A 14,374-nucleotide genomic window follows, 5' to 3' on the forward strand; every position below is an offset into this window, starting at 1 on the left:
ATCATCAATCTGGAATCTTTGGCTGAAGATACATCACAGGTGTAGCACAGTACCTGAAATACAGTAGGTACTCTAAATGTTCATGGAGTTCATTCTTGAGTCTTGATCTCATGTCTAGATCTAGAAGCAACCCAAAGAGATACATAAGATAATGAAAGCAATTTATCTAAAAAATAATTAATCTGGTGCTAATTATTAGAATCTTAAAATAAATTTTTGAAGGAAGCATTTGAGTCTACATGAACTGCACCAGAGATTAATGTGAAATCAGTTGACTTTATATATGGCATGAAGATTATACTCTTACAAGCATGTATTTCTAAATGATCTATTAAGTCTGTAATTTAACATTTTTACACCTACTGAAGGGACCCTGGTTCCCCTAAGCAATGAAAAGGTTTTGTTGTAATAGAGATCCAATTTATTTTGTACAACAAAATCCTGTTCCCAAATATTTTCATAAATTGATAGTTATTTGTGTCCATATCCTTCAAATAATCATCTGAAATATTAAAAATGTATTACTTCAACCAAGTAAAAGTCATTTATATCTCTCGTTCAACAAATCAGAGAGCCATTTACTTTTGTTTGGCATTTGGATCAGATAAGATCACAATCTGGCTACTCAAAATGCATTTTTAAAAATAGGCTGTAATTTACAGTAAGTGTTGGCTTATGTCTTTGCGTCTTTTCTGATGGTAGTTCTGTCAGCTTTACTCTTGGGAGGGAAATGGATTGTGGACAGTTCAACACTGAAATTGAATCACTAGAGCCCTTGTGTAAGTGTGGTCTGACCTTTTCTGCTTGATTGAACTTGGAGATGTCTCAGTCTTCCCAAGAGAGTATCAGCGAGGAATAACTAGACACATTTTACTTTATTCTTATGGTATGGCATTATTTTGTGTCAGGGAAACAAATTTTATGTTGTACCAAATTGGAAAAGAGTATGAAGTTTTGCATGGGGAGAGTGGAGAAAAGAGATAGTAATTGAGGACATTGAACATTTTGGACATTTATTTCTCCTAGATCTTAAAACCTTAAGGCTTTTGGCAGACATAGACACTTATCTTATTCACAGTAATCTGTGAGTATCTGCCTACAATGTCAGATCACACATTTTACGTACAGCGGAAAAAAAAAAAGATAGTGCTGAACAAAAGAAATAATGTGGTTAAAGAATTCCTGCTGGTGTTTTTAAGTAGCAAATATTGCTGAGGTTAGATATTGTAACTATTTTATGACCTATTATTTTCCAATTAGGGATTTCTTTATTTCAAGCACAGATGTTGCAAAATTTAACTGTTTTTTTGCCATAAATATGTAACAGTGATAGTGTGTAGTAAGGAAGGCAAATGTGAAATGTAAGATAGAATTTGTTGGGTTTCTGTTTGTTGGAAATTTCCAAAGAAGCAAAACAGTGATAAGAATTAACCAGGGAAACTCAGGTAATTTTCTCTGATAGCACTGAATGATTTCTGTATGTGTTCATTTCTTGTTGGGAGTTGCTGTTTGAATGTATTATGACTATTCATTGGCCATGGAGATTTATTTCCTTTTATAGTTTTGAAATTACACCTATGAAATAATTTTTAACACCTAACAACAATCAGGGCACTCTTAAGAGATGTAATTAGAAAGCCCATCAGACATTCCATCTTAAAAGCACTGCTAATTAGTACCAAGTTATTTTTTTTATTGCTACTTGCTGTTGGTCCCATGAATAAAGCTCTAATTATAGAGAATGGTTTTCACTGAAATGGCATTCCCCTTCGTTTAAGTGCCTTTCAGTTTGTGCATTGGTTTTTACTGAGGATTATTGTCATATTTTTAAAATATAGACTTCCAGAGACTGGCATTGTGTTCAGCAGGTTAAGCTAAATATGCTACAGTGATTGCGTATATTAATAAGTACGGGCCAGCCACTCCTCTTCCAAATCCAGGTTCCTGCTGATGTACCTGGGAGGCCCCAGATGATGGCTCAAATACTTGAGTCACTGCCAGTCACATGAGGAACAGGCATTTGCGGGGGTGGACGTGTATGGAAGATCTCTCCCTCTCTCTTTCTCTGGCCCTCTCCCTCTCTGGCTCTCTGCCTTTCAAAAATAAATATTTTACATGTTTATATAATATACCTTATGTATTATATTTCTATATAGCTCTAGTTTACATATCATACATTTAAGTAATATTTAAATAATATATGTTTTGACTTCCATTTACCTGAAGACAAATTGACAGGACAGGTGTAGCTTCTCCTCCCGCCTACCACATCCTTGGTTTGCACTGCGAGGTGACTGCACAGGGAGCAGTCCTGGCCGTCACCTCTGAGGAAAACACCAGCAAGGGCCATGGCCTTCATTTGTCTCTTTTGCCCCTCTTCTGTTTTCCATAGTGATTCTTGTATACTGTGAAAATTAGAAAATAGAGGCAAGCCAAAGAAAATAAAGTCACTGTGATCCCAGAGAGGTCCCAGTGCCACCTAGATCCTCTGTCACCCTGCTGTGGAGACCTGTGTAAAATTTCTCCCTCCTCCTCCTCCTTCAGCTACCACCACCACCACCACCACCACCTCCTCCTCCTCCTCCTCCTCCACCATCACCACCCTTCCTCCTCCTCCTCCAACTTCTTCACCTATCATCAGCCCCGCTCCTCTTCCTCCCCTTACTCCTGCCCCTTCTCCTCTTCCTCCTGTCCCTCCTCCTCATCCTCTCCCTCTCCATCCTCCTCCTTTCCCTCCCTTTATCCCCCTCCCTCTCCCCTTCTCCCTCCCCCCTCCCTCTCCATCTTCTCCTTCCCCACCACGCCTCTTCCTCCTCTTTTCCCTCCTCATCCTCCTTTGTCCTCCTCTTCCTCTCCCTCCTCCCCCTCCTCTCCCTCCCTTTATCTCTCCCTCTCCCCCTCCCTCTCCCCCTCCCTCTCCCCCTCCCTCTCCCTCTCCATCTTCTCCTCCTCCCACTTCCAAGTAGTCCCTTCTCCCTTCCTCAGAAAAGGTTATCTATCCCTGTACCAGCCACTTTGGCCTCGACATCATTAGGGCAATGGATGTGAGTGTTGTGTCTTGCCTTGGCCCAGCAAAGCTTGCACGGCTGTCTTCAGTTCCTTGATGCTGAGAGCAGCACGCTCTGGGACAGCACTGCCCCATCTTTGGTCCTAGAAGAATCACATGGAACAGATGTGTAGCAGGAGCTTTAGCTGCCACACGGTTTCCCTGTGACTTGAGCCAAACAGAAGTATCTGGTTGTAAACCACTGAGATACTTGGGTTGCCTGTTACACAGCAAATCTAACCAAAATTTAACTGGCTCCTCATGACTCACCAGTTTTTATGGCTGCAAAATAACAGCAGTAGTGCCTCCATGAAGAAGCTATTGAAAGGATCAAGAGAGATAACAGACGAATAGTGCCTGGTGCATAATGAGTACTTAAAATTAATTTTCTGATATTCTTCAAGCCTTTTTTCCCTAGGTATATATAAATATATTTATAAAATTGAGATAATGCTATGAATCCAGCCGATAATTCCTTTTTAAGTAATGACATACAATGAACATTAATCTAGGTGATTAAATACTCTAATACACAATTTTTAATGGTCACAGAGTATTTGTGTAGGTATACCATGCCTTATTTAACAAATCCATTATGTTGAGCACTTATTCTGAATTCCACTACAGTGGACAAGTTTATAATGAATATTTCTACAACCAAATGTGGGCCAGTTTATAATTATATGCAGAGGGGAAACCTTGGTCAATGGGTCTGGATGCTTTAAGAACTTTGACACCTATTATAATCATAATTTATAAACTTAGGTAGTTAATAAAGCAAAACTTAGCCTGAATTTGGCTGCATTTCCCCATTACTGTGATTTCTGTATTTAAAATTTCCTAATGGCAAAACCCATTGTTGTTTGAAAATGTAAGATTCCTTATATTGAAGTATTTTTTCCTGCCTTCTTTACTTTAGTTCCCCCAGAAGCCATTATCAAAACACCTCATTTTAGCCGGCACCACGGCTCACTAGGCTAATCCTCCGTGGCACTGGCACCCTGGGTTCTAGTCCCGGTTGGGACACTGGTTCTGTCCTTGTTGCTCCTCTTCCAGTCCAGCTCTCTGCTGTGGCCCAGGAGTGCAGTGGAGGATGGTCCAAGTGCTTGGACCCTGCACCCTCATGGGAGACCAGGAGGGAGCACTCGGCTCCTGGCTTCGGATCGGTGCAGTGCACTGGCTGTAGTGGCCATTTGGGGGGTGAACCAATGGAAGGAAGACCTTTCTCTCTGTCTCTCTCTCTCTCACTGTCTAACTCTGCCTGTGGGGGAAAAAAAACACCCAATTTTTATTTTGATATCAGGGAAAATGTGTTGTATTAAATAGCATCACCTGGTGGAGTAGTAGGTAAAGCCGCTGCCTGCAGTGCCAGCATCCCATATGGGTGCCATTCAAGTACTGACTGCTCCACTTCTGATCCAGCTCTCTGCTGTGACCTGGGAAAGCAGTAGGAGATGGCCCAAGTCCTAGGGTTCCTGCCCCAACGTGGGAGACTGGGAAGAAGCTCCCAGCTTCAGATCGGCCCAGCTCTGGCTGTTGTGGCCATTTGTGGAGTGAGCCAGCAGATGGGGGACCTTCCCCCCTCTGCTGTAGCTTCTCTGTATCTCTGCCTTTCAAATAAATAAATAAATCTTTTAAAAAAATACAGTATTATCATTCTTAAATAGGAGCTGTAGGGTCTCAGTCTGTGCTGGTGATGCACTTGAACTGCAGACCCCAGCTGGTCATAGGACTAAAATATGTGACAGACACTTCTATCTTATTTTAAAAAAATAGGCCTTATATTTGTTTTTCAGGAAACATTGAGTTACAACTTAAAAAAACATTAAAGACACTTCAGTAGGGCTGTCATATACACCCCTCTCTCTTATGTAAATCAAAGAAATAGTCTAGGCTGTTTCCTGTTCCCACAAGCATCACCTTGTATCCTGTGTATTCTCTTCCTGTCAGTCATGTGTGTGTGTACTAATGGATGGTATAGGTGTTAAACTTTATAATGCCCCCCCTTTAAAAAAAAAGATTTATTATTTGAAAGAGTTACACAGAGAGAGGAGAGGCAGAGAGAGCGAGAGAGGCCTTCCATCCAATGGTTCACTCCCCAATTGGCTACAACGGCTAGAGCTGGGCTGATCCAAAACCAGGAGCCGGGAGCTTCTTCCAGGTCCCCCATGTAGATGCAGGGGCCCAAGGACTTGGGCCATCTCCTACTGCTTTCCCAGCCCATGGCAGAGAGCTGGATCAGAAGTGGAGCAGCCAGGTCTCAAACTGGTACCCATGTGAGATGCCAGTGCTTCAGGCCAGGGCGTTAACCCATTGCACCACAGCTCCAGCTCCTGTCCCCCCCTTTTTAAAGATTCATTTATTTGCAAGGCACAGTGACAGAGAGGGAGAGCCAGGCAAAGACCTTCCATCCACTGGTTCATTCCCCAAATGGCCACAATGGCTGGGACTTGTCCAGTCTGAAGCCAGGACCCTGGGACTCCATCCAGGTCTCCCATCTGGGTGCCAGGAGCCCAAGTACTTGAGTCATCAACAGCTGCTTTCCCAGGTGCATTAGCAGGGAGCTGGGTTGGAAGTGGAGCAGCTGGGACTAAAAAGGGTGCCTATATGGGATACTGACATCATAGGTGGCAGCTTAACTCGCACCACAATAGAAGTCCCTGTTTGCTGCCACTTTTAAGCACTGTCTGTCTATTATATGCACAAAGCCTTATGAAAAATAACTTTCTGTTCTAGAAAGACAAACTATAATTGAACTGTAATTAATCCAGTGACAGTCTGTGAATTTCTATACCACTAAACAAAATAGTAACTGATGACAGTACGAGGAAATTACTCATAAAAGTGTTGCTCTTTATGTTTGAAAATTCCATTGAGTTATGCATTTGTTCTAATGGGCTTCTCTCTTTAACATTTCCTTGTCAATGCTTAATTAAGATAATTCTAAATTAATATTCAGTATGGGCCAGATGGGAGCATTTAGCTGGCTATATTTCCCACAGTACTTTGGTTTAGGAGGGAAGTGGGAGTGCAGTCTGTAGGCATTAGTAATTTATATTCTATTAACTATTATTATACTTTACACATCATGGGGATGGGGCAGACAGAGTTAAGAAAATCTTTGGGCCAGCGCCACGGCTCACTAGGCTAATCCTCCACCTGTGGCTCTGGCACCCCGGGTTCTAGTCCCGGTTGGGGCGCCAGATTCTGTCCCAGTTGCTCTTCTTCCAGTCCAGCTCTCTGCTGTGGCCCAGGAAGGCAGTGGAGGATGGCCCAAGTGTTTGGGCCCTGCACCTGCATGGGAGACCAGGAGGAAGCACCTGGCTCCTGGCTTGGGATTGGTGCAACGCCGGCCGTGGCAGCCATTTGAGGAGTGAACCAACAGAAGGAAGACCTTTCTCTCTGTCTCTCTCTAACTCTGCCTGTCCCAAAAAAAAAAAAAAATCCTTGATAAACTCAGATTTTCATTTGTGTTTTAATTATCTCTGGCTTTATAGGCTGTACATTTGATTCTGATAAAATGATGATGCTATAGTATTCTATTTTTAAGTCACATACTGTTGGAATATTGAAGGAGTTACATCAAGGACTATTACTTGGAAGCTAGCCCATTGTCACCCATTGGCCATTCTTAGACTTGTCACAATTCTGCAGAGACCAACTTTGAGACTGAAATTGAAGAATTTGTGAATAATTATTTCAATAAAGTCCGATTAGAAAAAAATCTAGATAATTACATAAGTTAGGCTTTTGTGTCTTAAAAATATTATTTATACATTTGAAAGTCAGAATTAGAGAGAGAGAGAGATCTTCTATCTGCTCAGTCACTCCCTGGATGCATACAACAGCCAGGTATGGGCCAGACCCAAGTCAGGACCCAGGAACTGCATTCAGGTCTCGCACCTGGGAGGCAGGGGCCCCAGTACTCGAGGCATCATCAAGGGCCTCTCTAGCACACTAGCAGGAAACTGGGTTGGAAGAAGAGGAGCTGTGACTTGAACCAGCATTCTGATACAGCATGCAGCTTTCCCAAGTCTCAGCACCTGTCTGGCATTTTGTTTCTTTAATTAAAATATAGGATAGGAGCAAATTAGGAGGGAAGGTTTATTTCAGCTTACAGTTTGGAAGTTCATGGTCCAAGCTCAGGGGTCCCATTAGTCTGGAATTTGGTAGTGGCTCACAAAGGCAGAACGTGGGAGGAGGCGATCCCATGGTGAGCCAGGAAGCAGAGACACAGGAACCCACTCCTCTACTCTGCTGTGTGGTCTCTCCTTCTAATGCCTGCATCGTTGACTCAGGTGTCTCCACCCAAGAAACCTAACCTGATCTGATAACTTTCCAGAGGCCCCCACCTTCAGACACATATTGGGGTCAAGCCTCCTCCTGAATCCATCAACCATTAGCATTAATCCATCAATCAGAACATCAGACTTTGGGGTTTCAGCCTCTCTCTGAGTTTGGGGAGCCACATCTTGTTCAATCCATAACAATTATTTACATTTGTCTCACAGTAATAATCATTCCAAGGTTTGATTATAAGTTTAAATGCATGGTTTATATAAAAGTCAATGGTCAGTACGATTGTCCTTGGAACATAGCACTTGCCTATGTTTTTAAAATGAGTCGCCATAAATCTCTTATTGCCTTTTAGATGTGAGCCTTATTTGAGGTTTTCACTGGATCTAATGGGTTGCTAACGAGAACTAAAAATATGCATTAGCCCATAACCCTTCAACAAGGAATGTTCATGAAGAAACTAAAAGAAATTATGTTGCCATTATTTTTAATTAGTTATATAGTTATATATAAAATATCAAGTAAAAATATTAACCAAGTGCAAAGAAGAAATATATTGTAACATATTTAACAGTCTTTCAAGAGTGTAACAAATTTAAGAGACAATATATCTTTACTGAACTTCCATTTTTTTAAGATTTATTTATTTGAGAGGCAGAGATATATAGAGTGGGAGGGAGGGAGGGAGGGAGGGAGGGAGAGAAAAGAAAAGAAAAGAAAAGAAAAGAAAAGAAAGAAATGTCTTTCATCCTCTGGTTCATTTCCCCAATGGCCAGAATGGCCAGAGCTGGGCTGATCTGAAGCCAGGAGCTTCTCCAAGGTCTCCCACGTGGGTGCACTGGCGACATCCTCCACTGCCTCCCCAGGTCATTCGCAGGGAGCTAGATCAGAAGAGGAGCAGCCAGGACATGAACCAGTGCCCATATGGGATGCTGGCACTCCAGGCAGAGGCTTAACCTACTACACCACAGTGCAGGTCCCTGAACTTCATATTTTTCCTAAATAAAAAATCTGACAGAATCTGTAACGGGCAGTCAATTAAAGAGAGAAATCATTGATAACTTATTTTCAGACTATCATTACCCAATATTTATTTTAAATATACACATTTCTAGAGTCAATGTGCAATATGGGAAGAGAATAGATTTGGAAGTAAGAGCTATTGTTGACTTCTTTCTCTGCCATTTACTGACTGTGAGATCTTACTCAGCTTATTTAACCTCTGTGAACCTCTTTTCCCTTGTACATAAAGTAGATATAAATTGCTTGTTTGCATTCGATTTGAGGATGATGTAATATACATGATTTGCTTGGCTCTTTGTACATGCTCAGTTCATTTTAATTCCCTCATTCCTTTCCCACTGGTTCCCTCCACTCTCATCCCTCTGAGAAAGGAATTCATTTTATTTATTTTTTAAAAACATTTATTTATTTACTTGAAAGTCAGAATTACACATAGAGAAAGCGAGGCAGAGAGAGGTCTTCCATTCCACTGGTTCACTCCCCAGTTGACTGTAACAACCAGAGCTGTGCTGATCCGAAGCCAGGAGCCAGGAGCTTCTTCCGGGTCTCCCACGTGGGTGCAGGGGCCCAAGGACTTGGGGCATCTTCTGCTTTCCCAGGCCGCAGCAGAGAGCTGGATCAGAAGTGGAGCAGCAGGGACTAGAACTGGCACCCACATGGGATGCCAGCAGTGCAGGCAGTGGTTTTACCTGCTACGCCACAGTGCCAGCCCCAGGAATTCACTTTAATATAGTTTAATTTGGCTATAGATTACCATATAGTCTTCTGTATTAATTAACCAGGAAAACAGGTGACTTTTCTTTATAAGCACTGGATTCCCCATACATCTTTGCAAAGAACATTGGAATTTCCCTGGGCTGAGAACAGAGCAAAAGGGAAGAGTTCTGTTGCCTGTCATATGCCTGCCCTCAGAGTTAAAGTCCCAGGGAATCCTCCTCGTTATCACTGCTGCCATGAGCAACAGTGGAGGAGCAGTGAGCTTATGTTAACCCAGCGTGTCCTTGGAGAAGCTGTTGTTAGTCGGGGTTGCTTTAGAAGAGAGCTGCAGCTCCTGTTCAGGTTCCTTCTTGGTCACCCTGGCGTTCTACTTCACTTCATCAACTCTGCGTAGTTCCAGCTCTTCTGCGCTGCTTGCTCTGGCTTCTCTCACTGAAGCCATACCACCACCAGAGGGAGGCATGGGGACACAAAACCTCCTGGGAATGTAGTCAGATCGCAGGAAAATATGAATGGGAATTGCCCAAGGACCTGAGGGACCTCAATGCCCCAAGACACATCCTGAAATAACAACTTTGGCAGTGTATGCTTCTCCATTCTTATCCCATCTTCATCCCCAAACTAAATCACATCAATTAAGATTACTTATTTGGTATTCCTAATTAAGCTTGTTGTTGGCTAACTCCTGGTGTATGCACTCTAACTTCTTAAAAACTCATTTTTTGAAAGTTAATTGGCAAGCTGCATCATATGCCAATTCCTTATTAATAAAACGGATGCTTATTTCACCTGACGAGCTAAGTTGACACAGTGAAATTGACTTTGACACCAGCATTTTAGGTAACAGACCTTCAGGTCAGAGCTTGACTATTCTCTTTGGGTGATGGTGGGAAGCAACTGCTATGATGAAAACTATTTGCATCACAGCTGATGTTCAGAGATCCAACTCTGCTGGCCATCACTGATGTCATTAATCCCACTTAATCTCTCTGTTTTTCAGGGAAATCCAGCTAATTTTGCAGAACCTTTTGAATTGCTTGCACAGCCCAGCAAAAAAAGGATCATTTCCAAATCATCCAAAGTTCAGGGAAATGGATTATTTAATAGGAAGAAAAGCAAAGTTTAGTTTGATTAAGTTACATTTGGTGGTGCTTTTTCTCTATTAGTAGATGTGTGTTCCGAATGGGAAATGCAGGAGCAAGCTTGTCCCTTCAGAGGTTCACAATGAAATATCTTTGGAATCCCACAAATGGTGAGAGGATTAGGAGACGTGTATGTTAAGGGGGTGATAAGGGTAGCCCCCCCCTTGTGCATTCACTGCAATGCAAAAAGACTTCCTAAGACTAAGTAATGAATCTGACTCAGTAGATTTTTGATGAGTGAATATATAAATACAGTAAGTGACCCCTGCCTCATTCCATCCCTCCTCTGTGACTGCAAACACAAGTAAGAAACATAGATACACATGGATAACAAGGTTGTGGGGGAGAAACGGAACGTAAACAATGACAGCAGATGTGTGCTTACTGGATGTTTCAGTAGCAATGGTCATTAAATATTTTAATGTCCCACAGGCCCCCTTTATTTAACAATGCAACTCAAGTTTAAGTTCCTTCTATCCTAAGATATCCTTGACATTAGAACAAAACTAATTCCTAAAGGTGATTTTAAGGAAAATCAGAGTGGGCCAGAAAATGAACTGTGCTCATGGCCACATGTATCCCTGTAAACCAGACTTCAGGGTCTTCACTGCAGAATGTTGAAGCCAGCTGGGAAAAGCCTTTGATGGGAAGCAAGGTAATAATTTAGAACATGCAGTCAATTGAATCTCGGATAGAGGTTTGACCAGAGCTCTTCCATTAACTTTCCCACAGAAGTGACAGAAATCATTTCAGTCCATTCTCATTAGCTCCAGACATGAGAAGCTTGGGATATTTAAATTCTATGATAACTTCCAGCTTCATCATCTGATGAAATCAGCTGTGCCAAGATTCTTTCAGCAACGTTTGTATAAGGACACAATATATTATGGTTGGTAGGACTCTATCTTAATCCTACCATTTAAAATTCCTACTGGTAGTTATAGAATAGTTTTGCGTATGTGTGGAATTGAATACTGTGTAAGTATTTTAAAATTTGGCTTAAAAATGTCAACATTTTTGTCTGCCACTGTAGTGCCACTCAGTCTCCGGTGTAAAAGAGAATGCTTTTCAGACATCTAAATTTGTGGGGGAGGGAAACACGCATTTAAATCAATCATATCTTCAACAGTTTCAGGAAGCTAGACAACTATGACAAAGTCTATCAATCCTATTCCAATGTAATAAAGCTAGTAAGTCTACAACATACACCTTTTCTTATAGCCTGTTTTGCTAATCAAGAGAGCAATTTCCTGCTCCTGAATTTCTTTACTCTCTATCCTTTTACCAGGCTAGAGACCCAGGAGATAGTTTTAATCTCTCTTTGTTTCTCTCCATAATCATATCAGCATTTGATATTATAAGAGTGCATATACATATATATATGACATATAAGATACTATATTACTCTCCTAACCAAGTATTTTAGTGCATTTACTTAGATTGTAGGGAATTTTTAAAGAAGGACATAATTATACTCATTTGGTATGGAAAAATATATATGTTGTAGATCAAGACCAGAAGCCGGGAAACTGTTCTGGAGGCAGGATCCTGGCTGGGTCTGGACAAGAACCATGGTGGAGAGGTGTCTGTCGCTTCTCTGCCTTGTGGCTGAGATCAGGTGTGGAGAGGCGTGCACATTCTCAAGAAGATAACAAAATGAAGACACAGTCAGAGAGTCTGGAGACCAGATGTGGCAATGAAGAAGTGGGTGAAATCAAGGAAAGTTGTTTCCTAGTTTTGCGTTCAGACAATTTATGAATAATTGTACAAGCCACTGCTATGGGAAATGCAAGAAACTGGAGAAGGAAAATGATACATTCAGTCTGCTAATGTGGTATGGTAAGGATGCAATCATAAACATCATAGTTCTCAGTTTTGCTTAATTTATTAGCTCACAAATCACCATCATTATCAATATAGTAATAATCAGATGTAATCAATCGTGTGAGATGCCAGAGACACATAGATCATTAGCATCTAAAAGGGATTTAACATCAAGCAAGGTTGTGAGAATATGTGTATGTAAGGATGACTAAACATGTGTGCACACAAAGTGCTCAAAGAGTGGCTTGGGTAGCAAACTTCCTAAGCACACAACATCTGCTTTTCTAACTTTATTTCCACATTCTGAGAGGCTCCATACTCCAGCTAAATCAAACCATTGTATTCATTATGCTTTAGTGACCCTAAAGTTTCTAATATCCATATGTTGTTATTATCTGTTGGCTTTGCCTACTATGTCTTCATTTTGCAAAAATACTAATGAAGTTTCAAATTGCATCTCAAGTTGTAAATCTGCCCTACTTCCCTACCCCACCCCCAGGTGAAATTATCTGGCTTCTCTAAAGAAGCTTCTTATTTATGTAATTTTCTTTAACTTCTTACCCAGTCTGTTTTACCACATCTTGTATCATTCATCCCTACCCTGTCTACCCAACATGTGCTCAGTTGCTTGCCACCCAGCTCACCCATATGTACGTCCCAATGCACCTTAGCATGTTTTAGGTGTATGTGTTTTTAATTTACTGTGTAGACCGGAAGTGAATCAGAAACAATGAATAATGATCAGCACATAAGATGACACCATTTCCACCATACTGATAAATAGATGAAATATAATTTGCTTTTTAGAGGGCAAGTATATTGGGTACACATTGTAGATCCCTAGCTGAATATATAGAATCTGTGAATGAATAGTGCAAGAAGCAGCTATGTGACCTACCATACAGTCATAACCACAAATCCATAGTTGAAATATGGTTTCACACCAATCCTACTAACAAAAAGAAGTATAGGTTAAATTGTCACCCTGTATAACATTATTTGCAGAGTAATGACAAACTGATACTTGTGGCAAAGCATACTGTTCTGTTGTGTTCTTGAGTAGGAATGGTGAGTAGTTGGGGGACATACTCAATCCTTGCTAAAGAAATTTTTTTTTGTAACAGCAACTTGAACCTTCAAGAAATAGTTATTGGAAAGACAATACTCAAAGCTCTAAATAAGACTACTTTTACAGTTGACACTGATTAGTTAATTACCTTATTCATTCATTCATTTGAGAGTCAGAGAGAGACAGGGTAAGACAGAGCTTCTATCCACTATTTCAGCTCCAAATGTCTGCATCAACCAGGGTTGGGCCGAGGCTTAAGTCAGGGACTAGGAACTCAGTTCAATTCTTCCACGTGAGTAGCATGGATCAATTACTTGAGCCATCACTACCACCTTCTAGTGTCTGATTTAGCAGGAACATGGAGTCAGGAGCTAGAGTCCAGCACCAAACCTGGGTACTCTGATATGAGATTTGGGCATCTTAATTGACATTTTCACCACTAAGCCAAATGCCTGCTGCTTAAATGGCATGCTGGGCTGAGCTGTTAATCCTTCTCAAACCACAAATTGCATTTGTTCATATCCAGTGAGGTGACTTTTTAGATGTCACCATTGCCAATATCAGAAGTTCTGTTGATAATGCATGCTCATTGAAGTCAACATGGATTGTTCTTGAATCCTTAGAATTCCTGTATTTCCCTTTCGATGGACAAGGGTAGCTCCAGAATTTCTTAAAAGGAGAGTCTTATGAACAAGTCTTATTGGCAAGAAGGACAAAGGAACCTGTGACTGCATGGGCATTACAAGTGCATGAATCTTACTTACATGCATTTCATGTAGGGTGTCTGGGGACATTAATCTTATTCAAGCCAAATAGAAAGGAGAGAACAAGCCACAGTTGAGATTAGAGCTACATTAATTTAAATCTTTGTTACTTTTATATCTTTCTAGGATGAAGAGAGATCTTCAGAAACCAAAAATGAAGTTCACTCTTACGTGGCGGTGCTTTGCGCTGTTCCTCCTTCTACATGTAAGTAAGACAAAATTATTCTAAGTCACATTAATTATGAATGCTGAGTAAGGAAGGATGATTGGGGTGTGGTTGAACATTTGCTGGGAACGCATTGTTCTCCGTAAGCCAAAGCTAATTTCCTCAAAACTATAGTTTTCCTTACTATTTTATTAACAAATCTCCCCTCTACACTTTCACTAATTTAAATACATGTTATGGTTTACCCAGAAATTTGAACCTTGTTTGTTTACGGAAATTTAGCATTGATCTGAGCAATCCTCATATTGTTATGGAAGTTAACATAGA

General features: G+C 41.0%; 1 protein-coding gene across 2 annotated transcripts in view; it reads left to right on the forward strand.

Annotated features, from left to right (window-relative positions):
- CALCR (calcitonin receptor) overlaps positions 1–14,374 on the forward strand; it is a 163,846-nt gene that overhangs the window by 88,207 nt on the left and 61,265 nt on the right. For both annotated transcript variants that reach the window (XM_008261488.3, NM_001082375.2), the window contains 1 exon segment: positions 14,008–14,086. In XM_008261488.3, coding sequence (XP_008259710.3) covers positions 14,008–14,086 — 79 coding nt within the window.

The sequence above is a fragment of the Oryctolagus cuniculus genome, chromosome 16, assembly GCF_964237555.1.
Source record: "Oryctolagus cuniculus chromosome 16, mOryCun1.1, whole genome shotgun sequence".
In the NCBI taxonomy this organism is placed as follows: domain Eukaryota; kingdom Metazoa; phylum Chordata; class Mammalia; order Lagomorpha; family Leporidae; genus Oryctolagus; species Oryctolagus cuniculus.